This window comes from Agelaius phoeniceus, chromosome 15, assembly GCF_051311805.1.
Source record: "Agelaius phoeniceus isolate bAgePho1 chromosome 15, bAgePho1.hap1, whole genome shotgun sequence".
Lineage (NCBI taxonomy): Eukaryota > Metazoa > Chordata > Aves > Passeriformes > Icteridae > Agelaius > Agelaius phoeniceus.
The window spans coordinates 14,827,453-14,854,036 of NC_135279.1; the positions used below are offsets into that span (position 1 = coordinate 14,827,453).

At 39.5% G+C, this 26,584-nt stretch overlaps 1 protein-coding gene across 1 annotated transcript in view; it reads left to right on the plus strand.

Annotated features, from left to right (window-relative positions):
- The first annotated feature begins 812 nt into the window (after positions 1-812).
- DOCK2 (dedicator of cytokinesis 2) overlaps positions 813-26,584 on the plus strand; it is a 163,414-nt gene continuing 137,642 nt past the window's right edge. Inside the window, exons 1-17 of the mRNA XM_054642643.2 lie at positions 813-968; positions 8,322-8,405; positions 11,147-11,187; positions 12,799-12,854; positions 13,000-13,096; positions 14,138-14,286; positions 15,939-16,074; positions 17,421-17,575; positions 18,194-18,275; positions 18,781-18,916; positions 19,429-19,504; positions 20,441-20,517; positions 20,841-20,966; positions 22,113-22,237; positions 24,691-24,789; positions 26,204-26,276; positions 26,356-26,459. Of these exons, the coding sequence (XP_054498618.2) occupies positions 932-968; positions 8,322-8,405; positions 11,147-11,187; positions 12,799-12,854; positions 13,000-13,096; positions 14,138-14,286; positions 15,939-16,074; positions 17,421-17,575; positions 18,194-18,275; positions 18,781-18,916; positions 19,429-19,504; positions 20,441-20,517; positions 20,841-20,966; positions 22,113-22,237; positions 24,691-24,789; positions 26,204-26,276; positions 26,356-26,459 (1,653 nt within the window). The 5' untranslated portion in view covers positions 813-931. The remainder of the gene's footprint in view (positions 969-8,321; positions 8,406-11,146; positions 11,188-12,798; positions 12,855-12,999; positions 13,097-14,137; positions 14,287-15,938; positions 16,075-17,420; positions 17,576-18,193; positions 18,276-18,780; positions 18,917-19,428; positions 19,505-20,440; positions 20,518-20,840; positions 20,967-22,112; positions 22,238-24,690; positions 24,790-26,203; positions 26,277-26,355; positions 26,460-26,584) is intronic.

Genomic DNA, 26,584 nt, shown 5'->3' on the forward strand with positions numbered 1-26,584 from the left:
TTCAGTATATTGTCCTTAATTCATGTTCTAAAAGGCTTGGCTTGGTCTTTTGCACATCCAAGATGTCCTCACCCAAGCTGGCTCCCACAGCAGCCTATGGAAATATACTAAAAATTGCTTTTGGCAGCTTTTTATTGACAATAAGTCTTTAAGAAAGTACTGCTTTGTTTAGAGAAGAGTCTCCTACTTCTTCCTCCGAACATAAAATGATAGAAATTTAAAAGAATGGGTGTGGTTTGAAATGTGGTTTTGTCTTTATTTCTTTTTGGAGAGGTGATATGAAAAGTTCAAATCCAAGTTTGAGGGCAGGTAAGAAGAGCAGAGTTTTTCAGAGGTAGCATCCTCTGAAGTCAAATCTTTCCAGCCTGGTGTGGGTCTGGTGTCTAGCACTGATCTAAGCTGTGTTTAGAGCTGGTCACTGCAGCCAACCTGGAGACATCCAAGATGTCCTCAGCCAAGCTGCCTCCCACAGCAGCCTATGGACATATACTAAAAATTGCTTTTGGCAGTTTTTGATTGACAATAAGTCTTTAGGAAGAGCAGAGTTTTTAAGAGGTAGCATCCTCTGAAGTCAAACCCTTCCAGCCTGGTGCTGGTCTGGTGTCCAGCAGCCAACCTGAAGTCCAGGGGTGTTGCCACACGGTCCTGGCGTGGGTTTGGTCCTTTTGTGCTTTGTGTTCACAGCTCAGCTGCCACCGTGCAAGAGAAGCAGCCGGGCTGGGATTCCCCTCCCCCATGACAGGGCAGGGTATCAGAGCTGAGAAAAGAGGAAGGAAGCTCGGAGAGGCAGCAGATCTCACCGAGCCCTCGCCGCCGCCTGCTCGTCCCGGGGCCGCGGCGCTTCCGGGGCCTGCGTGGTCACCCCGAGCTCTGCGCCCCCAGAAAGGGCTCTCGGGGTGCCCATCCCTGGCAGCCCCTGGGATCCACTGCCATGGCAAGGTGGCACAGGACAGAGAAGAGTGGCGTGGGTAAGTAGCTCAGGGAGCTGCCGTTTGAGCACTGTCTTGGTGTCTTCCGCGCAGGATGTGGGCAGGTGTTTCTCTGCCCTGATGGGTTAGCGCTGTCCCCTTCACAGCAGGGAGTAGCTGAAAGGATCAAATTTGTACAAAGTTTTGATCCATCAAACAGAATGAAGGACACTAGAGTCAGCTTTCCACTTTGACAGCAATGCAGCTTTTCCCACCTTGGTGTGTTAGAAGCAGACAATAATTAATGTGCTGCACAATATGCAGCAGCCAGAAGTTATGGGGAACAAATGTAGGGGAAGGGGAATCCTACAGCTGCTTCTGCAAAATTGTCACTTATGGTCAGTGCTACAGAAAAAAAATCTGTGTCTGAGTTTGTAAGTTGTACTTTTTGGAAGGAAAGTAATCTTAAAAGAAATCGTTAATTTGTACGAAGGATGGAATTGCTGTTTTAAAAAAGCCTTAAACAAGTAGGAATCAAAGCTAAAGTGCTTGAAAGATGCATACTACTACTTAGTTATTAACCTTCTAAATGCTTCTAAAAGAAATTTTTTTCATTTTAAGCAGGATATAGTTTTTTGTGATATGCATTAAAAGCCCAACTGGCTTCATGAAATAAAATGTAACACCAAGAAATTAGCAAGAAGAAAATAATGTGGTGTTCAATGTCCATGTCCAGCAGTAGCAGAACTGCAAAATGGAAGTAGCCTGTTCTGGTGGTAGTTTACATTACAAAATAAAAGGTGTCAATTTTCTGTTTCAATCTTACACATAGTAGAAAGCATATAATTTTTGCACTTGTAGTAGTCTCTGTGGTATTTGAAAGGTACAGCAAACCTCACACAATAAAAAACCACCTTGTGAAATACAATCTTTCAAAAACTAATGACAGTCCAGCAATGTTTGTTTTCATGTCCAGAACTACAATTTACTCTAGAAAGGGTCACTGGGAAGAACTGGCACTGCAGCCCTGCTGCTCTTTCCCTTCCCCTCTGTAGCTCCCCTGCTGCTCTCCTGTGAGCAGAGCTGGGTGTAAGAGACAATCTGAGCACCTGCAGTGGGTGAGGATGCTGCCCCTTGCTGGTCCCAAATCCATGTCCTGGGCTAAAGAAAGGTTTTCCATTCAACACCTTCTAAGGCTCTTTAAATTTGTATGTAAGCATCACAGTTGTAGTGGTGTCTGTGCTTTAGTGTGTCACAAATCAAAATAAACAACAATCAAATGGATTTCCCAACAATTTAGAATAGCAATGGAAGTGGGCATACATGTGGCTTATGGTAGGTTTTCTTCAGTTAGAGCATTCTGTCTCTGTTTTGCACAATGGCTAGAATTTAATAGATGAGTATAAACTCAACAACCTTTAGCTTATACCCAGAAGTTACTTTTCTTAGCCAAACTATTGGCTCACGGTTTATTTTGCTCTGTCTTGGAAACCAAATGTATTTCATTATGAATGTTGGTGAGAAAAAATGAGAGACTCTTGTACTCAGAATAATTAAAACAATCAAAGAAACCCAAACAAGAATGTACCACCATCACTGGCTGTCCTGTCCCAGAAATTATATTCTTAGAAATTTATATTCTTTAATTTATATTCTTAGAAATTGTCAGGAAAATAGTGTGGTTGCCAAATTTCAAGTAAATGAAACTCATGGAAAAGTGAGACCTGAACAAGGGCTATTGAAAACGATGGTCACAAATGAAGAAGGTTTTGGATTTACAGTCTGTTGTAAGCATGCCTCCTGTGTCTGAGGGAAATAAGAAAAATGGGCAAACTGAGTCTTCTGAGTCATAAATTCTGTGAAAGTTGATGAGCTTTTTGGAATAGTTCACATCAGAAGCTTTTGAACATATAGGGCCATTTTGTCTTCTGTGTTTTCGAAAATCTTTGTGTTTAAGTCTCTGATTACAAACCTCAGGTTAAATTTTCAAGTCTCTTTTTAGAAGTGTGCCTGATGCCTTCAGTTTCTGCTGATGAGCAGAGTTTCAGTTTGAGAATATTGAGCCCATCATGCTCTGGATGAGCAGAGCTCACTGCAGGGTTGATCTGGAAGGTCTCACCATCCCTTGGTCATGGTAAATTGCAGCCTCTCATGCCCACTTTTGTACTTTAATTAACTAAAAATGGAGCAGTCCAGGTAGCAAGTACTCAGCTTTGTACTAGAAAATGCAATCCTGATTTTACACATGAAACCTGCTCTTAGTCTTGCAGCATTCTCAGCATAAATTTGTGTTAGTCCTATGGACAGGATGGAATAGCTGGGGCAGGCTGGTGGCTTTGAGTGGCAGTTTCCTGATGGAAAATCTTTGCCATCTGCTCAGACTTTGAGCAAAGTTACAAACTGGTGAAACGTTGGCATTCTTCAACTCAAGAATCAGATTTACTCCTTTTCTGCTGAATCTGAAAATGAATGTTTCTCCTTTTGAAGCAAAATTCTGGGAAAGAGTGGGTGACTTCTTTGAAGGTGTAGAAAAGCACCTGCTCAGCCTGAGTACACAGGGCTGAGACTGGCTTTTCTGATTTCTTCTGATGAAATCCTCTGGAATTATTCTACATCTCTGAAATCTGAATAGATTGAGGTGTAAGGGAGCAGAGCTTTGTTCAGGGCAGGTTTTCTCCATGAAATGCATTCTCTGAACCCAACAAACTGTTCTAGCTCCTTGGGAAACAGCATAAGCTGAAGAAATAATAATTTTAGCCATGGTCCTTCATGAAAAGGAAAAATCACAGCTAAATACCCTGTTCTTAATGAAGAGTTCTAAGAAAAAATGGCTGTGCTGCAATTCTATCTGAGAAGGTGAAGAGTCAGAGACAATATCTTTATATGATTAGTTTGGTATGTTAGAGTTTCCTGGTTCTTGTAATCCATCCTGGTTTTATCGTGTTTAAGAAGGAAAATAAATAGCTCAGGTCAGCTAAAACCTCCATCAGGCCCCATGGGTCAGCAGGGAAGGAAATCTGTATTCAGTTGTTTTCTCTCATTACCTGGGAACTGCAGAGTTACCCTTTGAGCATGATTTGCAATAAATTAATCAACTTCTAACCCCCTCAGAGCTTTAGGACAAGTTGCTGACCTGTCTTAAAGCTGTGTCCATGTTCTGGACATTAAGGCACACTTGCTGTGTGAGGTTTTAGGGGAACATCCTTAACATGGAATACTGGAACACATTTTTTCCAGGTTTCTTCCCAGAAGTGAAGAAATCCTGTTAGAACTGTGTAATATTTTCACCTGGGGTTTATCTGTCTCCTTGCTGAATAATTTCACCCTGTTCTCATGGGAAGAAAATGGTAACTGAACACTAAGGACTGTTCTTTTATGGATATTTCACTACTCATAAAAGTGGAGCTGCATACTTAAAAAATAAAACAGGGTGCTTGCTGAGCCTATTAATTAGCAATTGTTTGAATGTGCAGAACACATAATGAGTTACTGCATCAGAATCATACCAAATTGTCCTTCTGTTGTGGTAAAGTGAAATTAGGAGCTGGTTCTGCAATACCTTAGAAATATTTTTTTCAAATTCTGTATAAGAGTGCAAAAGTAGCCAAGGAAAACAACTTGTAACATGGCTTGAGACAGAAAGGTGAGTCTCAAAATGAAACAGTGTAATGCTTGTATTTTTTTATTAAGGTCAGGACAGAGACTGCAGGTGATGATAATAAATGGCTTCAGTGTTGCAGGTTGTGGGATTTTCCTCACTTACCATTCCCATCTTGCAGTAGCTTACAGGTTAATCATTTAAATGGCAAAAATATGGGGCTTTAACTCTGAGTAAATGTAGTTTCTTGAGGAAGAGGTTCTGTTACCTGTGATACTGTGACTCTTCTGTTTTGTGTGTGAAAACTCCCTAACAAGGTCCACAGTATGAGGGAGTTTTGTTGTTTGTTTTTTTTCTGCTGGCCATTTTCTAATTTGAGGAGGACATATAATTTAAATTAGGGCAGGTTATCTGTTTTCTGTCTCCACAGCCATGTGTCCAGGAGTGCACTCCCATTTTATCTGGTGAGGAGAACGGGTATCAGACCCAGCAGCTCTGGCTGCAGGAGATGGGAAGGTGTTCAATGGAAACTGAGGGATTTCCCTCAGTTTTTCCTGCTGAGATGGACACTGGTAGATGTCTTTGGGTGTGGGGCTGACACAAAACCCCCAGAAGTGCTGAGGGTGTTTGCAGCAGGTTGTGTTTGGCTGGGCAGGAAAGGATCCTTTGGGCACTTCTTAAGGACAAGATGGGAACTGCTCCCACCCCGAGGGACCATTCAAAGCCACCTGGGCTGGGACAGGGCTCAGTTTGGGAGGCTGGCTCTGTCAGCACCCTGAGCTGGCATTTCCCCCTGCTCTCTGAGGAATGTTGGTGTTGTGGTGTGCTGGCCTTCAGCTCTGCTTCCCAGGGAGCTCAGAATCCCAGGGGTTTGGGCTGTTTGTTGACTGAATTGTGTGTGTGCCATCAAATCACCACAGAGCTTATGGAGAGCTCTGGAGATGGTTTCCCTTCTTTGCTCATTGAGGGGAAAATCTTACAACTGTATTGTCAGTGAACTGTAAAGCCCCTGTTTAGGAGCACTGCTTGTGTTCCTAAAAATTGGAGTTTCTGGGCATTCTCTGTGCCATCCTGCTCCCCCCAGAGAATGCTCAGAAACTCCAGTTTTTAGGAATCCTGCAGCACCTGTGTGCAGATCCACTGCTGCTGGGGACTCCTCAGCCTGGGCTGGGGAGGACAGCTGCCCCCCAGATCTCTCCCTGTAATCCTAATGCCATGACTGCAGCAGCTCCTGAGGTCACCAATTGCTGTGGGGATTTGGGGTGAATGCTGGCTCCTTTCTGTGCCTGGGGGATGCTGACTCATTTTGTATTCATGGTTGAGATGCAGGATGCCAGGGGGAGGAGGAGTAGGAGAGGTCTTCAGAGTGATTTGAAAGGGCTTTTATTTCTACTCACTGAAGAGTTTATTTAAAAAAAAAACAACAACCTGTTGTGAGTATCCCACCAAAAATCTTGAATTCCTCATGGGGATTTTCATATACTGTTTTTGCAGAGAATAATGAGTTAAATGTTTGTGCACACAACAGCTCTGAGGATCTTGTCATAGGGTGGAGGAAAGGGAGCCCTGCTTTTGGCTGGTGAGCTCTGAGGTGACACAAATAGTTTGTAAGGGAAATTACATCATTTACACCTAACAGAAAACATAATAACTGGATAGAATAGTCAAACTTTTATTCACAGTTAACAACTGAAAGAAAAGCAGGTGTGCTGATCAAGCTGTTTGGTGCTGCAGATAAGATGGATGTAGCTGCTGGTGTTGGGTTATTTGTTACATTTTTTTGCAAAGTGGTTTGGGATGTGGTTTATCATGAAATGTGTAGCTAGGTCTATAGCCCAAAACTTTGTACAGGGATTTTTCAAACTCATCCTACCAAACAATCCAAGGTCTACAGCAAGATATCTCTTGTTAAGTTTCCACTTACTCATTTAGAAATCTCTAAGCTGATACAGCCACTTCCTTTGCCAGCTTGTTACTGCACCTTTCAATACATTCAGAGCTATTAATGAAGTCTTAGGAGAGCAAAACTGAAATGCAGTGTAAATAAATGACTCAGTCATTTGCATCTGTATTTTGAGACAGCTACAACTAAGTAGAGCAGTGCATATTTTGAAATCCTAAGTATTTACTGGTCAACAGCAGTCTTGATCTCCATGGACTTTTCAGGGAAATGTATCCTGATTTTCCATAACAGCTTTGCAGGATTGTTTGCCACCTTCCCCTTCTGGAAAAAAGACCAGTCAGAATAGAATTACACATGCAGTACACCACGTGCACTCAATTTTGTGTTGGGCTAAGGCAGCTCTGAGGAACTGTTTTCAACATCCTTTTGAATAAATGGCTGAATCTGAGCAGCCAAGTCTCACTTCAAAGTTATATTTCTTTTATTTCTCCCCATATGTTGAATGATTCAAGCCTTGCTCTCCTCTCTCAGGAGAAGGAGCTGCTGGGAACTTCTTTATGTCAAAAAACCCAAGAATTTATTCTTGGTTCAGTAAGCCTCCTCAATCTGAAATTCCTTCTAATTTCTGTTCCAGAAAGATAACAAATAAAATGATGGCAAAAGAAACAAGACACATAATTTATGGAATACTTGTAAAGTGAAGAGGATTGATCTATTTAGCTCTACACTCCCACTTCAGGCATTTTCCTGGAAGGCAATTTATTTTGAGACTTTAATAATTTAAGTAGAATAAGTAAAATGTTTAAATAAAATGTATCATTATACATGTTGGACTAGCAAAGATGAATATTCTGCTTTAGAAACCTGGAGAGGGGAGCAAAAGGAAGGCAGGAAGATGCTGAAGGAACACTTTGCCTTATATATGCCTTATATATATATATATTTGCTTTCCCTCATCCAAAATCCTTCAGGTTTGGCTGCTGGGGCACTGTTGGCCTCTGCTGCCCACCACCTTTCTTGCACCCTGGGCTTTCCTTCAGCAGCTGTTCCCACCTGCACACCTGAACTGGGGTTTCAGATATTTGTATTTCAGTTTCCCTCTGTGACTGCAGCTTCAATCATCTCTCCTGCTCTAATGCTGTTGTGGGAGGTTTTTACCAAGCCAGTGAAGAAAAAATCTTACAGAGGCATGGTTACCATAGGAGCCCACATCCTGTAGCCCTGGAACATAAATGGTGAAGAGCTCATTTTCTTGAGTTCTCTCTGAAATGCTGGTGCTTCTTAACCACATGTAGATAAGTTTCTGATTAGAACATTTTCAAAATCCACTGCTCCTGTGTTCCTTTCAGAGTCATACAGAGAATACAGAAAATTATGAACCTTGGTTCTGTTTCCATATGAAACACAGCTTCATGTTAAATTAAAGCATCTAAACCCAGGAAAGAATTCAGTAAATTCCATTTTCACAGGCATCTCTGTGACCTTTCCTACCAGTGCAGCAATAAATTTCTATAAACTGTGTGCTTAAATCCTTGAGCCAGTAGATAAACAATTCCCCAGCACTGTGCCTGTGTATTTATCAAAGACCTGCATCTAAACAGGGCTCCTAAATCAGCTTTGCAGAGCAGTGCTGATCAATAGCTGGTGTCCCCGTGCTTGCTGAGTTTTCTGGGGGGTTCTTTTGTTTGATTTTTGCTTTCAGCACTGGCCCCTTTCACCACCTGTCCATTCTCATGAGAAAAGAGATTATTTAATGCTGACAAATGGAGCTTCTTGATAGAATTCTAGTTCTGTTTGTCTAGCCTGGTGTATTGATCCCAGTATCCAAACCTTGATAACCACATGTGGATTTCAGCTTCACTGTGCTCGGTGGCTGTATTGAAAAATGTTGTTTTCATCTTTAATTTTCCAGCTATATACAATTTCAAAGGCACAGGGGTACCACAGCTGTCTCTGCAGATTGGTGATGTGGTGCATATCCTGGAATCCTGTGAAGGTAAGTCACATTTTCAGTCTCTTTGTGAATAACATCATCCTTTCACCACACAGCAGTTCCCTCTATTATATTACATCAGGAGCTTTCTAATGCCCTTATTTTTTGTGGTGTGTTGTATTTTGAGGAAGAACCTAATCTTTTCTGAAGAGCCAAAATTAGACATATTACAGTAGATGTGGTTTTTAGGGATGCCTTTAGCAAATGAGGAAGTCATCAAGGTGAATGTAGAGTTTGTGTAGTTTCTGCCAGCTTGTGATACACCTCAGGGCAGTTGCATTAAATTTGATTTAAGATTTAAAGGAGTACAGTTTTAGCCTCTAAACTAAATATTTGTTGCTAGGAGATATTGAGCACCCTCATCATCCTGTTGTATAATGAGGAAACCCAGTTAAAGAAATCTGAGTGTCAGCATGACAGAAACAGTTCTGAAAGCCATCCAAAATATTGAATGTGTTCAGCAGCAGAAGTCCAAGTCAAGCTGTGCATGCTGGACAGTCAATGCCTTCCAATCTCACTGATTCTCTGTAAGTCTGACTGATCTGCTGAGGTGCCATTAGTAAAATGAGAACCTCATAATTAAAGCAAGAAGAGTGGAGTTTTTATTACTAACTCAGCAGTCAGGTACCTGCAAATGGCACTGCAAGAGTGATTTATTTTGGATTTGACCACATCAAGAATTTTTTTAAAAATTACCAATTGCTAAAGCTTTGAAAAATACATTGTAAAATAAATGATCTTCTTGAACCCACTTCTGTTGATAGAAGCTGTGTTTTACTGCCTGCAGTTATGTTAGAGAGGGGCCAATGGCTGCATGGCACAGTGGCAGAGGCAGCTCAGTGCTGAGACACCTGGTGTGATTTGGGCATGAGGCTGCAAAGACTTTGGGGCTGTTTGAACCCAGCCTGTTCCACCCCACAGAGCTCTAGGTTGCTTTGCCCAGAAAGAACAAAGGATTTGAGGGAGGAGCACCTGAAAAACCATGTTTACAAAGTACTGGAGCACAAAAACATAATTGTTTCTCTTCTGTTTGTAAGATCAATTCAATATCTTTAAGCATCAGTGAAAACATTGGTGTCACTCAGAAGTCAACAGAGTCACAATGATTCGTGTCCTCTCCTAAAAAAAGTAATTCTTCAAGCCTCTATTCTAAACATTTTGGCCAAGAACAAAACACACACACAAACCAGAAACCTCCTCATCCCTGTGCTGTGTGTTAGTTGCAGAAATAGCATTTCAGGCTTTGGATTCCTGGGGTCCTTTTGTTGTCAGCCAGCCTCGTGAGTGGAGTGCTGATCTTATGGGATTATTTTTTATCTAAAAGTCTTTTCTGAACTCCCTGCCCTTGGTGTGCTCTGTTGTGCCTTGCTTTATGAAATATGTTTGTCAATGGGAATCCTTCTCAGTGTGTGAGTGAAGTTCATTTTTTATCAGATGTCTTTAAAATATGCTGCCTGCTGCAGCTGGCGAGCAACCAACAGTGACAGGATTCTTCCTGTGCTCCTTTTATGTCCTGTTTAGTTGGTTTTGCATGCACAAAATTTATGCACAGAACACATATGTGCTGTCACAGTAAATGAGATGAAACCAATTTTACACACTTGGTTGTAAATTGAGTCTATGTGCAAATAATTCAGTTTTAGCAGTAAGATGGAATTTTATTGTTGATAAAACGCTGAGGGAAAATAATCCCACTGCAGAACAACCTAAAAAGTCTGTCCTGAGTCTTTCTTTGAGGTAAGCAATCATCCTGTGACTTTTAGCATTGCCTTTCTGACTGTGCTGTTTGGCATTTGGGATTTATTTTTATTCCTTTATGCTTTGCTTGCATGGCTGCAATACCTGTGAGAGAAAGGGTGATAGCAAAGAGATCATATCTTCTCATGAAATTACAATTAGAAAATGTCTGATTTGGTCACAAATTCTTTCTGTGGATGAAAAATCTAGTATTCAACACAGTTCAACATTGTTGCTGTGCAGGTGATTTTTCATGATGAGGTGCATGCACAGTGGGTATGGCCCCTGATCTTATTTAGTAAAGCTGAACTCTGCTTTTTGTGGTTTTTGTAGTTAGTTTATTGAGGCTGAACTGTGGAATAGCTGGAAGAAAGCCTGAATGAATTTTTAACTTGCCTCTGCTGCCTTTCAGAAGGGTTTTCTGGTCACCAATGCAGCACAAGCCCAATAATGGCCCTGAGGTTTCATGACATTCCAATTTGCATTTACACCAAGAAGCTGCTTATTATGGTTGTGTCCAAAAGCCATAGTTTCTCATGGCACAAAAATGACTTAATCTGATCCCATTGAAGGAAATTGGATCTGTAACAACTATGTGCTGCACTGGATTCATACTGGGCCTGGAACAGTCACAGCTTCATGGGCTCCCCAGGACCATGGGGGTCATGACTAATATAGGTATTTAAGGGTGTGCACATATCACTTTCAAAACAAATATCTTATTCTACCTTTTAATGTGAGCATGGGGTGCTAAACTCTGTGTACAATTATCTGTACTTAATGTGCAAGGCTTCAAAGCAGACAATACAATCATATTTGATAATATGCAAGTCATGTTTAATATAATCCTGCTCTCACTTGAAGCTCTGTATGTTTGAAGTAACTACTAATTTTTACAAATACCATGCTAAGTATTTTTTATGTGAAATAAACCCTGTGACATTATTGTGTGCTTTGTAATAATGCATGGGTTTTTTGTCACACTAAGTCATTTTTCTTCTTTTTAGATTGGTACAGGGGTTACCTAGTGAGGTACAAAGGAGCAGAGGTAAGACCACGTTGTCCTTTCCTGTCAGACTGTTCTGAAGGGCAGCCCATGGAGTGGGTTTTTAAAATTTCTGCCCAGAGAGTCCTGATCTCTCTGTTCTGATCCCTCAAGTCAGCTCTTCACACTCTCTCCTTCCAAGATGAGTTAAATGATCAGCATTCATCCAGGACAATGTTAGTAAATAGAAGTGAGGGCTGGGAAAAGCAGATCAATGAAGAAGAAATGACTGTGCCTTCAGGTTAACAACTGTTGAAGCCACCATTTCAATTGAATTTTGACTCAATTTGCTGCTAGATGTGCTTGTTTCTGTACTTTCTCCAAGGATTCTTTAGGTTACAAACAGTATAAACAACTTGTATGAGGCTTAAGCTCTTAAATGTCTCTTATGTACAAAAATCATATTAGTTTCTTTTAAAGTCAGTACTCTCAGACCTGAAAATGGAAAGTTCCACAGAGGAAAAGTTTTTACCTTGGGTATGATGACTCCTGGGTCAAGTAGCAAGAAAATTACTTCTAGTTTCAACTGCACTTTACTAGAAGAAAAGCATTTTTGTTTGTAACTTCTTGGTATTGGATTTTCTAGGGACCAGCACTGCAAATGTATTAAAGCACTACACCTGTATTTTAATTACTTTGACATTTCTTGTGACTGAAAATGTTATAATCATTTATTCTACATAACATCACTATTATTATCAATTAAAATTTAGCCTAAAAATAAGAAGGGAAAATATTTATCGGAACTAACCACTTCCTTTTAACTAATTCTTGATTAATTCCTAATATTGCTAAAGGGCTTCAAGGTCATCATGCTTAACATGCTTTAAAAAGTATTATTAATTTCATGTACTAAGATATCACTAAAATTACCATTACTGGGCCCCTCTTCTTTAACTTTTCTTCTTCATGGACTTTTTTGAACTTTAATCTTAATGAAAAAGAAGTGGAAGTGATAAGACAATTGTGTTTTGATTAAGATCCAGTGCTTAAAAGCAAATGGTTATAAAAGCTGCAATCTGATTCAGAGAAAGGCATTGTAAAGTAGCACATATGGTACTGAATTATTGTGGTGCTTGAAGCACCATATATGAGTTATTGAATAGAGAATCCAGGAAGGATCTAGTGAATTACCAAGGTGAGATTTGCCAGTTCAGGGGAGGATTCTCATGGACAGAGGGACTGTCAAACTTTCTTTTAGAATGACTTAAAACATTTCAGCTTTTGTAGAGCAAGGACAGTCACATTAGAACTTCTGGTCTGGTGCCCAGTTGTTTTCTACAGAGGTGAATTAAAATAGATATGAGATGATGCACAGACACAATGTTTCTTTACAGAATTTAAATTGTATTTAATTAAATTGTATTTAATTTAACTGTTTTCTGGGATGGAAAATGTTGTTACTTAGGAAGAAAGATGCCTATGCACTCTACATTTGAAGAGAAATTAAAAACTTCAATTATTTGTCTGTCAAATAGAAATCATCCATCTGAACAGAAAGCTAAATAACCAGAAGCTAGTTTGGGTATTACAGTTTGTATTCACAGCCATGGTTGTTACCTAAATGTTTTTGGAGAATAAGTGTGGATTTATAATTTTTTTCTCCATCATCAGGGAATATTTCCTAAATCATTCATCCACATCAAGGAAGCTGCTGCTGAAAAGAAAAGGTAATGAATTTAACTGTTTTATTCCATTATTGAGCTTGTCTGCTGAAGAATGAGTTTTAAGACATTTCTGTACCTCACCCACAGTGAGTTTAAGATACACCCATGAAAGCAGACACTCTTTGTGATCTTTCCTTCTCTTTCCTAGACATACAGAAAATGTCATACCTGCTGAGATTCCCTTAGTCCAAGAAGTTACCACTACTCTCTGGGAATGGGGAAGCATCTGGAAGCAGCTCTATGTGGTAGGATCTTTTACATGCTCTTTGCTACCTCTTAGTCCTATTAATGCACACTGGGGCCTTGTTCAAATTCATGTCTCTTCCTACATTCAGGGCAGGGTCTGGGTGGGTTAAAGAAATTGTTTTCTCACCACTAAGATTTTCTTCAGTGGCTTTAAATGCCTAGTGACTTTAAATCCAGCCTTGGGCTGAATCATGCTGAAGGTCTCTCCCAGCCTGGATGGTCCTGTGGTTCTGTAAGGGGAAAGCTGACATTGCTGGGGAGTGCTGGAACTTCATGCCTATCTGTATCCTGTGCATGATAAATCCTTCATAACTTTGATTTGTAGCTTTGAAATGTTCCCTGGTAGGAGAATAAAAGATAACTGGGATGAATTTGGAAAAGATTCATGGTGCTCTTGGACTGCTAGAACAGAAGTTGTTCAAGGGTTACTGGGTGCAAGTAGCCATTAACATTGGCAATTTCAAGAATTGTGCCGACTGTTCCAGGACCCCAGCCACTGCATTTTTCTTTATTTCTGTTGGGGCAAAGGGATCTTGAACGTGCTGTAGTTTTCTGAAAAATGCCACTTTTTAGTCTTCTTGATTAAGTCAGCGATGAAAATCCTACTTTATTTTCATTGAATGACACTGGAACTGCTTTAGTCATTTCTGTGTATTCTCTCATTTATCTCTTAAATGCATTAATACCATACACAAGTGTTGTTGTTCCCATCAGTATCTCATGCAGAAGTTGATAGTTTTTGTAATGTTTTCTCTTAATAAGAATTTGTTCGAGTTTTAAAACAACACAATGCAATAAACAACACAAAAAACCACAAATAACATAATTCCCCATCCCATTAAACCATAATTTCATGTTATTTCTTTATGATCATGTGGGATATACTGTCCGTAAGAATTTGTGGGATGAGACATTATTTTGCCTACTTCTTGTTCCTGCTATCATTTAGCACTAAATATGACATGTAGCCTTTAGTTGTCAAGCCCAGTGTTTCACTTCAACTCGAAGCCTGAACCTCCCTGATGTTTTTTCTCTGTCAGACAAACAAGAAAGCCAGGTTCCAGCAGGTGCAGTCCATGATGTGTGACTTGATGGAGTGGCGGTCGCAGCTTCTGTCTGGGACTTTGCCAAAAGATGAACTCAAAGAACTCAAGCAGAAAGTCACATCCAAAATTGACTATGGTAACAAGTAAGTGGCCTGCACTACTTCTGGGAAGCATGATTTAGTTTAAAGCACAGCACCAAAGAGATGATGATGAAGTTTTCATGTTTACAGGCTGGAATTCAAAAGCGTGGTTCATACAGAATCTTCCTTTTCAGGCTTCTCCCTGTAACTCCTGTGCTGATAGTGGATACCATGATGAGGCTTTTCATAGCAAAATGCTTTTTCAAAATATTGATTTGTTTCTTCATTATGAATACATGAGCCTGTGGATTGAGAAGATTTGAGGTTAGATAACCAGTGTCTATGTACATATATCACCAGCATACTCAGGGTCCAAAACTTGTCCATCTGTCACAAACATGGCCTATGTGCAGTAAGTGACCCTCAAAAGTGATGCTGGCAAACTGCACTAAGTGTGCAAACAAACACATCCACACCCAATTCATGAGGGAATTTCCAGGCAGACCTCTGGTTCTGGTAATAGAAGTGAAATTACCAGGGGCAGAATAATTACTTGACAAAGTGTCTTGTCTGCTTCTCACAAATAAAAAGTCACTACAACACAACATGCTTTTTAGCAAAACTTCTGGGGTTGTGTGAGGTTAATGGGCTCCCACCATCTGATGAGGTGTGGGGAGAGAGAGCTTGGTAAGAAAATCTTCACAGTACTGTTTTTACAGACATTAGAATCTGTTACAAACTGTGATTTGCTGTTTTAAGTGACTGTGGTTGTTGTGGCCTGAAGGCCTCTGTGCAGCTGAAGGTCTACAATTACCTGTGGCTGCACATAAAATGACCACAAGGTGTTATGAAATTCTTAACTTGTTCACTGTGATCTGGATGCAAATTGGTAATTAATTGTATTCATACAGAGCACACTATGAAATACACAGATCCTACTGCCCTGTGTGGAGCTGAACCCTCACTCAAAACCAGAATCCACTTTGAAGTTCTCCAATCAAAGAAGCCCAGCTGTGATTAAGACAACATTAAAATTAATTTATTTTCAGATTTCTGTTTTGTCAGTCTTACATTCTTTCTGTATTATGAGACAGTGCTTCCTTTGGAAGAGTAAGGGTGAAGGGGATGTTTAAAATTATTTGGATTGCAAGCTGGAAAGTGTTTGTAAGCTCCTGAAAGAGTGGGGTTGAGTTGTGTGGTGTGAAGGAATTTGCCAAACTGTGGAGAAGGAATAAAGGGGAAATGATAGCAGGGGCTGAGGGGAAAAAGAGGGAAATTGTGTGAGAGGGAAAAAGAGTGGCAGGAAAAAAGGTATGAGGGAAAAAGAGCAGGGCAGAAGAGAGCAGAGTTAAGTATTGGGACAGAAAGGGTGAGGGAGCAACATAAAATCAGAAGGTAACAGGAAGGTCCTAAATGTCTTGATTATAAATGTTGAGTATTAAAAGCTATGAAGACTGCTAGAAGTCATTGAACAGGGTGGATCTATTTTATGTGAGAGGCATTTCAATGCTTTGGTGACATTTCTAAAAATTTCTAAATATTGGACAGCAGGTTAAAAAATCATGGGGTATAGTTAAAATTTTCTTCATTAAATATTGTTGCATGTATTTAAATTTTGGTTTAAATCTTTAAGTGTCTCCTTGTTTGTTACATTTCTAAGCTTGCTTTATTTGGAAGGAAATAACCCTACCATTATGCCTTTTGTATTTTCACAGAGTACTTGAGCTCGACCTGATAGTTAGAGATGAGGATGGAAATATCTTGGATCCAGATAAAACCAGTGTTATCAGCCTGTTTCATGCACATGAAGAAGCAACCAATAAAATCACTGAGAGAATTAAGGAGGAAATGGTAGGAATGGCTGGCTAAACTTGATGCTTCCTTTGCTAAAATCCAAACAAAAACTCATCTAAGGGTTGAAGGATGGAGCCATAAAATTTGGTGGAAACTTTTTCCTCTGGCTTAAGAGTAGATCCACAGTCTTGTGTTATAAATATGGCTAAGCCTCAAATTGAATTGCATTTGTGCTGTGGGGTGTGCTCAAAGCTCATGTCTAAAGCTGGTTCTAAATCCATTCTTGAACTCCTACATTGAAATATGTCTCCACTCCATCCCTGGACTACTCAATAGTCTGAATTGCACAGGGAATAACAGACACTTGGAGCTCAGGCTGCAAAGCAGCAGTGTCTGCAACTTGTTTTCACAAGCTCTTGTGAAAGAGCAGCACTGGTTGCTGCTTGCTAGTTAATCTGATGGAGCTGAAGAATTTAAGCTCACTGAAGAGGAACTAGAGTGAATTCAGCATAATCTTCTGGACACCAGAAGTTCATGTGCCAAAGCAAAGCTGACAAGTGCATGAATTAAATCTTTTTAAATGCAAAGCAGGTGACTACACTTCCTTGACCTTTTGCAATATTAAACCTCTGCAAGGATTTGTAAGCCTCTTTGGTTCTTTTCTCCATTTATGAGAAAGTGAACTGTAAAAAAGCAAGTAAATCACTAAAGAGAAAATAGTTGGTTTGTCATGACACTTCAATAACACCCATGACAAATCACTGGAAAGCACCTTGTAATTAACTGACAATATAAGGAAAATGAAACTTGGGAGTCTGTGATAGACTGTGGTGACTTATTTTTAAAATAGAGACAAACAATGGGTTCAGAAGTGTTAAGAAGCTGCTTCTTGATGGTTAAGATGGGAGGTAAGAAGAATTCAGGAGCCTATTTTTGAGTCAGTGAACCTGCTCAGCTGTGTCCTGATCTCAGCATGTTATTTGTCTCCTCTTCAAAGGGACTGACTTCCTTTTGCTACTGCTCTAGCACAATGCAGCCCCTCTGTGATGTGGATCATAGGCCTTCTGCTACAGCCTACTGTGTTCAAAAATAAATTCCTTCAGGCTTGTAGGCTTGTCTCTGTGCTGACATCTTGATACTTGCCCTTTTCTTTAAGAGTGGGGGGAATATTTCCCCCTTTACATCATTGCCTACTGGCTGAAGAGCTGGCCTAAGACATGGGAGTCATAGAATAGCTCAAGGTGGAAGAGAATTATGGTAATTACTGAGTCCAACTCCCTGCCCTCCTTTTCAATTTTAACTATTACATATACCTACTGTAAAACTGCTTGTAGCATAGCAGCATTTTAATTCCTGGATTATTATTAACTGGATTATTATTAACTGATTTTCCTCCTGATTAGTCAAAGGACCAGCCAGATTATGCATCGTACTCCCGACTGTCTTCATCCCCCACCCACAGCCTGTATGTGTTTGTGAGGAATTTTGTCTGCAGAATTGGAGAGGATGCAGAGCTCTTTATGTCCCTATACGACCCCCAGAAGTCAACAATTATAAGGTAAAGCTTCCCCCTCTGACTGCAGAAGAGTAGCAAATGGAACTGGCCAAAATGAACTAACATAATTGCCAATGTGCTGTAATAAGATAATAATGCAAGGAATATGTAAATAGAAGGAATGAAACCAAAAGCAAAGTAAAGCGTGGACAGATCTTGTTGCTGTCTGCTGCTAAAGAATTTTAAGTTTCCAAATATTTTCATAGGTAATTCCTGGATCAAACATTTCACAAGTTTGGAAAAGCCTGAGCCCATTTCAAGTTTTAGAGACTGTTCTAGATGGGAAATATTGTGGTGTTTGGAGTAGAGTGCTGGAGGGGGAGGAGTGGAAAAATAATTAAATTTATAAATTTCTGGGTAGATTAAGATTCTGTTGAGTATTCCCATCAAACAGACTATGACAATGGTAAAGTTGCCTCAAAAAAAAAGGTGTCCATCTGTGTTATGTTCAAGTTACTCTTTTAAAACTTACTGTTGGTACTTGTATAGTGTTTTTCTTGTCTTTTTAGTCTGGCCTTAGATTTGAATCATCACCACAGACTGTCTGTTATGCAACTTTTGTACTGTGTAAAGGGAGAATTTTTAAATCCCTTGACAGTGAGGTATTTATCTTCCAAACAGTGAGAACTACTTGGTGAGATGGGGGAGTCGAGGCTTTCCAAAGGAAATTGATATGCTCAACAATCTTAAAGTGGTGTTCACAGTAAGTGTTTTCCAGTTTGCTTCCCTTTGTATTTGCGAATGAAATTCTCTTCTCTGTGGTCACTGACAGATCTCATAAAGAGTGATCAAGATGAAGAAGGAAGCAGAGGTAATCCCAGAAACAGAGCAAGGTGACAAGTCACTAAGTTCTTCAGGGCAGTGACAATGCTTCAGTGGCCCTTCCTCAGATCACTTTTGCTGCCTCATGAATTCCTTGATGGCTTGACTTATTTAGTTCTATCTGCTGTATCTCTTGATTGTTATTATTCCATTTATCTTACCTTATATTTTTTTCAAACCATAAACTGTCAGGTTTTTCATCCTTTTGATGTGCTCAGACTTTTTCATTTGTTGAGTTTTTGGGGGTTTGTTTGGTTTGGGGGTCTTTTGTTTTCTTTTTCCCCAGTGATTGCTAAGATTCAGTTTATTGCTGCAGGCCCTGTTTCAATTTCACAACTTGCTTTTTACCCAAGTAACACCATGGTTCTTTTTTGTTTGTATCTTAGGATCTTGGAAATAAAGACCTTAGCAGAGACAAAATTTATTTAATTTGCCAGATAGTGCGAGTGGGCACGATGGACCTGAGGGACAGTAACTCCAAGAAATGCACACAAGGGCTCCGGCGGCCCTTCGGCGTGGCAGGTACTGCTGTCTCCTGTGCCATGGCTGAGCCAGAGTATCAGTGATTTTTGCAGCCCTGGACTATTAAAATCTCTACCAAGACATGCCAGAATACCCATCAGCTCTATCCATTGGTTTCTGTACTTTATGAAGTCTGTAAAGGCTGCATTGATGTTTTAGTTCAAGTCCGAAATCCACTTTTGAATTTCATTTCCTAATTATTCCTAGAGTGCCAAGCTGTTGGAGTGAAAGCACAGAACCATTTTAGTGACAGACTCCCTTGCAGATGATATAAAGTCAGTGGTTATGTCCCCAAGGCTCTGATACTTGTATTCCTGAGTTAGTCTGAGTTCTCCCTCTCTCTCTCCACAGCAGCATATTTGTAGTGTGGACTCTGCAAAATGCTCTGCCCCACAAACCCAGCCCTGCTGCTGAAACATCCACACTTACCTTGAGGCACAATGTTCAGAGATAAGAGAAGCTATTCTGAAATGTTCTTCTATGTTCTGATGAATTTTCTTTTATTCTTCTAGTCATGGATATTACAGATATCATAAAAGGAAAATCTGAAAGTGATGAAGAGAAGCAGCATTTCATTCCCTTTCATCCGTAAGAGTGTCATAGATATCTTTTTTATATGTGAAAGAAAACATTTATTTGTCTATCTCTGTTCCTGTAACAATCTGTGAAATGGTTAAAGAATAAGAAAGTTTTCCTTTAACCATTTTATGTTGTAATAGTGTTAATTATTTAGGTATGAGTTTAAATGGCATTTAAGGCTTGCAGAGGTACCAGAGCACATTAAATTAATAATTTCGTGAATGTGCTCCTTCAGACAACTGGTACCATGTCTGATTTCACAAACCCAAGTCAAATAGTTACATGTGAGATTTAAAGCAAGTATAACTACTATTTTATGAGCTTGGTTCTGTTTAGAACTTATAAAAAATCTAAAAACTAAAAACTGTTTCCTTTCAAAAGTAATAGAATTATCATATACTATCTTCAGAAGAAATTCCAGAGCAGCTGCCTAAAAATGTCATGCTCACAGATCAAATGCAGAGATACCAGTGGAAATACTGGAAATAACTCTGTGTGCCCTACATAGCACTCCTGCTATGTACTATGGAGGGTAAATTTAATTCTGAAAGACTCAGGTATGACACACTGGTTTATTTCTTCACTTGTTTCTAATTTGAGAATTTGTTTTTAAATTCAAAAGTAGCTGATAAAAATTCCAAGTTCATTTATCTGGCTGTTTGTCAGGGAGAGTGGACTGAGCTGGAGTGGCACACTGGTGAGTGCACTGCCATTGTCCCTGTCACCAAACACCATTCTTGGTGGCTGCCTGAATCTTTCTCACTTCAGTGTACACACAACTGAGTGTGAGTGGGCTGCAACTTGAGTGAGAGATAATAAAAATACCCAAAATATCACAATCAGGCAATACTGCAAAGACTGAGGCTGTTAGTCTCTTATGTTCTAAATAATGTCTGATATATTTAGCACTCAATTCCTGAGCAGACATTGCTGTTTCTCTTGCAGGGTAGTAGCAGAGAATGACTTTTTGCACAGTCTCCTAAGCAAAATCACTGCATCAAAAGGAGACAGTGGTGGACAAGGTAAAGTACATTTTTATTTTTTTTTTTAAGTTATATGGTATTTTTGTGAAACTTCATTTTATGTTGTAGGTGGAGTACCACTTTGGAGGTAGGTCAGCTTTGAAGCTGGAACTGAGGAACCATGAGTTTGTTAAAGAATCTTAGGGGATATTTGAATTAGAAGTGACAATTTTGCATTATAGAGTTTTACTTTCACCTCCAGGAAGTGGGAAAGCACATTCTTATCCATGTTTTTGTGGGTAGAAGATGCAATCATCTAAAGACAGATTTTTCTTTTTTTCCTACCAAAAATGTAATTTTTTTTTTTTGTTTGCGCTTCGTAGGTCTGTGGGTAACAGTGAAAATGCTGGTTGGAGACGTGATTCAGACTAGAAAGGATTACCCACACCTTGTAGACAGAACCACGGTTGTTGCTCGAAAGTTGGGATTCCCTGAAATAATCATGCCAGGTAGGAGGTGCTTTGTTCTCTGCTAGGAAGGGATTTCTTCTCATTCCCTATGTTAACAAGCATCAGCTGCTGCCTTACTGATTTCTGTAATGGCTAACTCAGAGGATCTTTAGAATTCACTCATGGTAAGTTTTGTTCCCATATTATTTCACTATTATATAAAATAGTGAAATCCTTGGGAAGTAGTTCCTAATGCTTAAACAGGAAAAATAAAATCCAGACAGTGAGGGATAAACCTATCTCCTTGTACATAACTTGTAGATTATGGTGGATGTCACTTGAATTTTAAATGAACCTTGTTTGTATTGAAAGTTATTGCTGTGCTTTAATAACAACAAACAAAACAATGTGAAATATATTGATTTCATTTGTATGTATGACAAGATATTTTCCAGTCAAAATCACTCACTGTCTGCTGGGCTCCTTTTTAAAAAACAAACTACAAAAACCTCCCTCATCCCAACTCGAGTAAAATCTTGATCCTTTTAGAAGTCATATGAATTCATTCAGAGGAGAGAATTAAAATATGAAGCTCCCTCCAGAGAGAGCTGGATATCTGGGGGAAAATTCCTGATGAGAATTAATGGTAAAGCTTCATCCTCCTCTGACTGCAGAAGAGTAGCAAATGGAACTGGCCAAAATGAACTAAAATAATTGCCAATGTGCTGTAATTATATAATAATGCAAGGAATATGTAAATAGAAGGAATGAAACCAAAAGCAAAGCAAAGCATGGACAGATCGTGTTGCTGTCTGCTACTAAAGGATTCTAAGTTTCCAAATATTTTCATAGGTAATTCCTGGATTGAACATTTCAGTAGTTTGGAAAAGCCTGAGCTCATTTCAAATTTTGGAGATTGTTCTAGATAGGCATTATTGTGGTTTAGTTTTAAAGTTTGCCACCTCACCAGCAGGTGTCGGGGCAGGATGAGAATTGCATCGAGTCACTCCGAGCTCCCATTTGCTTCTCCTCACATCCTAGTTTTGCCTTAGTAGAGATAAAGAACTGAAAAATTAAGTTCAGATGGAAAATAATATAATTTTTACCTGTTTCACAGCTAACAGTGAGGTACTGGTGTGCAGTTCAGCTGATCCTATGCTCTCAGAGCATTTTAATTGCTTTTTAACCTTTCAATTTCTCTTTTAGGAGACATAAGAAATGACATATATATTACATTGCTGTATGGAGATTTTGATAAATACAACAAAACAACTCAGAGAAACGTGGAAGTGATAATGTGTGTCTGTGATGAAGAAGGAAAAGTGTTGCCAGTAAGTTTTCCTTTTTTTCTGCAATGAGGGGCATAGAAACATGAGCTGAATTTTTGATGTAAGGCTTAACTTACACATTTAATAAAGCACCACTATTCAAAAACTCAATTTCCTTGTGTCATCCTGTGACATCTTGTGATAAATAAGCTTTATGATTTTTAAAAAATTAAAATCTATTAAAGCCCTCTAAAAGTCTTGCATAAAAATGTAACAAGGAATAACATTGAATGACCTATTTTAGCTGTGCCAAGGAACAAGTGCTGATTCTGACAATTACTGCATTCTTACTCTAGGGTTTTTCTTGAGGAAATTCCCAGAGGAATGCAATTTGCACACTGAAATGTTAGAAGTACCATTTCTGCTACATTACAAATGCTTGATTTGTGCCAGGAAGTCTGTGTCACTGCCACTGAATTAAGTACATGGCAAAGAATGATATTTGTGACAACAATTACATATGCAACATAAATATTTACAGTGTCTTTTTGCTTGTCTGTTCCTATTTTGTGGATCCTTTGTCTTTTCCTCAGGGTTTATCGCCAGTTTGGTATTCAGGGGGATTTTTGACCCGTCATTTTCTGAGTTTATAGTGTTGGGATCACGAGGGTGAAATCATAAAGACATTCTTGTGATAAAATAAAGATGGAGTAGAACACTGTGGTTCATGACTTGTTTATGAACTGCAGCTAACTGCTTAAAATGTAAGCTGAAAGCTTGAATAGAGAAAATTCTAATCCCACATAATGTTTAAGGTCCACACAACTGTAGCCCTGATAACAGAACACTGCCTATACCTATGGCAGCACCTGACCATGACTTGCATGCACAGAAGTTAACTCTAGTCTGTATTCTGTCTAATTACATATAAACAAAAATACTCCTTAGAGAAATAAACCTATTACCATGCATTAAATCTTGCATTCCAATTTATGCATGCTCAGTTCTGCAGATACAGAATTTTTGCACATCTTAGGAGAAAGCGAATTTGTCTCTTTGTTTTTGAGATGAAATGTCATGAAAGATGAAAATGCTTTCTGTGGGTAATATGCCTTAATGGATATATTTAAGCAACAGTTTTGAGGAGGTAATTGAAATGCTGTTGAATGCAAGTAATAGCAAAAGTGACTGGTTTTTCCTTTAACCTGTAAATATACCTCAAACCAACAGACTTTCAAACCCATGAATTTATATCTATATTTCTCATAACAGGAATATGTTTACTACACAGGAGACTGGTTGGTTCTGTTCAGGTACCAAACTAGCTCCAGTTGCAGAGCTAGCCCTTGATTTACTGTTACAGGGAACAGGACTTTTGCTCCAAGTGAATGTCACGGAGGTGACAAACAAGTAGGTGCATAAACCTTGAAAAATCTCTGCTCAGGCAGATGAGACATTGCTCTCTGCAGTTAAATCCCTCTGACCATACAAATAATCTTCAGGTACCATCTTCCCACCCTTCTGGTCACAGGGGATCCTGGTGTTTGAAGCAGACTTTTAAGGTTCACTGGATTTTCAGCAGGATTATTGCACCTTTGCAGCAGTCAATGCAGCTTGGCCTGGATTAGTTGAATTTTAGCCTTCAGTAGAGAATTTAATATTTGCTTCCTTCAGGGACTTTGGTTTCATGCCTGGCAGGTACCAGGATCTTGGTGCCTCCCTGTCCAGCAGTAACTTCTACTCTGCATGTACAGCCCAGCTGCAGTCAGCCAGAGCAGACAGATGCAGGCCAAGTCTTCACAGACTCAGTAAGGAAAACCACAAGTTTTGAAGCTGATCAAAGCTTTCACTTGGCTCTGTCCTAGTTCAGATAGTCTTTAAAGAATGGGAAATTCTAATTGTTTATTGTTGCTGCCTCTACAACATCCAGTTTGGAAGTCACCTCTGGTATGTGGCCTAGAACTTCTGAGATTGTGCCAGAAGAAAGTATTTTAAAATAAATGGAGAAATTAACAGAATAATGAAGCGAGATTTAAATTTTTTTTTTCCTTTTGTATTATTTCTACTAATTGAGATGTTGGTTACTTAAATTCATCAGATGGAGAAATCAAGTCAATTTTATGTTCTTCACACATCTCCTAGAGCCGTCTGTGTGTGATCCCTGTAAAATGCAATTACACTGTCTGTACCCACAGATTGTGCTAAATGTTTATTTCCATTGTGTTCAGAGGCTTGGAAAATGCAGTGTCTTCATGTTAGTGCTTCCCCTCTGTTGGTGCTGTCACCTTTATTTAACTTTGGATGATGCCATACCCAAATCAAACCCGCCGTGAGGGGAGCGCGGCCCGTGAGGGGAGGCCGCGTCCCAGGGCCGGGGTGGAACGCCCAGCTCGGGATTCTGAGGGGAGCTCTCTGGGGACTTTTTGGTTTTGCTCAAGTTAATTAACCCAAAACTGCTCCAAAATGTACCCAAGTGAGAGAGGCACTAAGCAGTGTTTGTTCCCTCCTTTTGTAAGAATGCTGTGTGCCTGGGAGCAGGGGACAAACCCGTGAGCGAGTACAGATCCGTTGTTTACTACCAGGTCAAGCAGCCACGGTGGATGGAGACACTGAAGGTATGGCGTGGAAACTTCCCGCTTTATTTTTTAATTTCTTAATGCCTTACACAGAAAAGTGGCACAGCATCAGCTTCCTCCAAAAACCATCTTGTGCCTGACTGCAGCTGAAGCATGAAGCCTTAGTCATACATCAGTTATTAGAGACACATGGTCACTGAGGCTTGAAATTTGGCCTAGAAAGTGATGTGTAGGTTTTGTTCAGCAAAACAAAGGAGATCATCTTTGATAACCTTATGTCCTAACAGGGCTCATCAAAAATGAAATACTGCATTTGTTCTTATTTTGGTGAAACAATAGAGATGAGGAGCTTCAATTAAAAAACAAACAAGACCAAACCAAAAGCCAAATGAAAACACCAATCCCCTCTTCTGATTTCAAAAAGAAAAAACTATCTTGTTTCTCTTTAGAGACACACTAATAATTACCTAATCAAGCTTCAATGTCCATGATTGGAATATGCCCAGGAGCTGCCAGAAACAGTTCTTACAAACTGTGATAGGCTTGCATGCTTTTTTTAAGACAAAAGAGCCATGTATGACAAGCTTGCAATTATTACCTTAAGGTGTATTACCTGTGGTGGTGAAGGACAGGGAGGGAATGGAAGTATGATTTCAAACAGAAGCTTATTTATTGTTTTGAAAACATTGACCCATTCTTTTTATTGCTTATTGTATTAGCTCCTTTTTAAAATTATTCCACAATTGAATCTTGTGCACAGGATCACTAACAGCAGATCCTGTTGAAAAGCATTGTTAATATTAAGGCATCATTCAGTAAGATTTGTGAAGGGAAGTTGTGAATGCACACAAAGGTGTTCAAGTCCTTAAATTTTTGGAACTAGGAACTTGATAATATGAAAAATTGTGCTTTCCCTTACACACCTGGCCTTTTTTGTTGCATGTTTGACCCAAAGTATGCTGCTTTAAGAATAAAGCAAGTTCCACTTGCAAGTTCCTGTGATTCTCCTCGAGGCTTTACGCTAAATTTAATCACTAAAATATAATCAATTTATTTTGCTGGAATTTTCATACCCTTTTCAGCTGTTTAATAAATTGGTTGTCAATTTCTGTATCTGAAATGTGGGATTTGCATAGTGCAGAGTGTTTAATTTTCTGTGGTTAAAAGGGTGAGCAGTAGGACTGCACTGGGATTGTTTTCTAGCACCTGTGTGCATTAACTCTGTGTTCTGTGCTTCATTTCTTTGCTGGTGCCAGACTTAGAGCCAAGTCTAACAGATCATTGCTTACCAGCCCTGACTTTACTACTGTGATCCGGCTCAACATTTTGAAATGGTCTGTGAAAGGCACTATAGAAAGAGAAGAAGTGGGGCTTATTTATTCTAAAATGGGGGCTCATTACATGTGAAACCACCCCCCATAACTCTCCTCACTATTTTCTGATTTTACCAAAGGTAGCAGTCCCCATTGAGGACATGCAGAGGATCCATCTACGCTTCATGTTCAGGCACAGGTCGACTCAGGAGTGTAAGTAGGGAATTCTTACTTTAGTGAATTTTAATTCATTGATGGATGGGTAGTCAACCCAAAGTCTTTTGCTTTGCAGCTAAAGACAAGGGAGAGAAGAATTTTGCAATGGCCTACGTAAGGCTAATGAAGGAGGATGGAACAACTCTCCATGATGGCATCCATGATTTGTTAGTCCTAAAGGTATGGGCTCAGATTTCTCTCTTTCATTCACAAGATATCTTTTCTCACACTGTTGCCTTTGACTGCATTGTGTATTTGCTTAGTGTTAGATTGATTTTATTATTCTATCAAAGATGATACTGTGT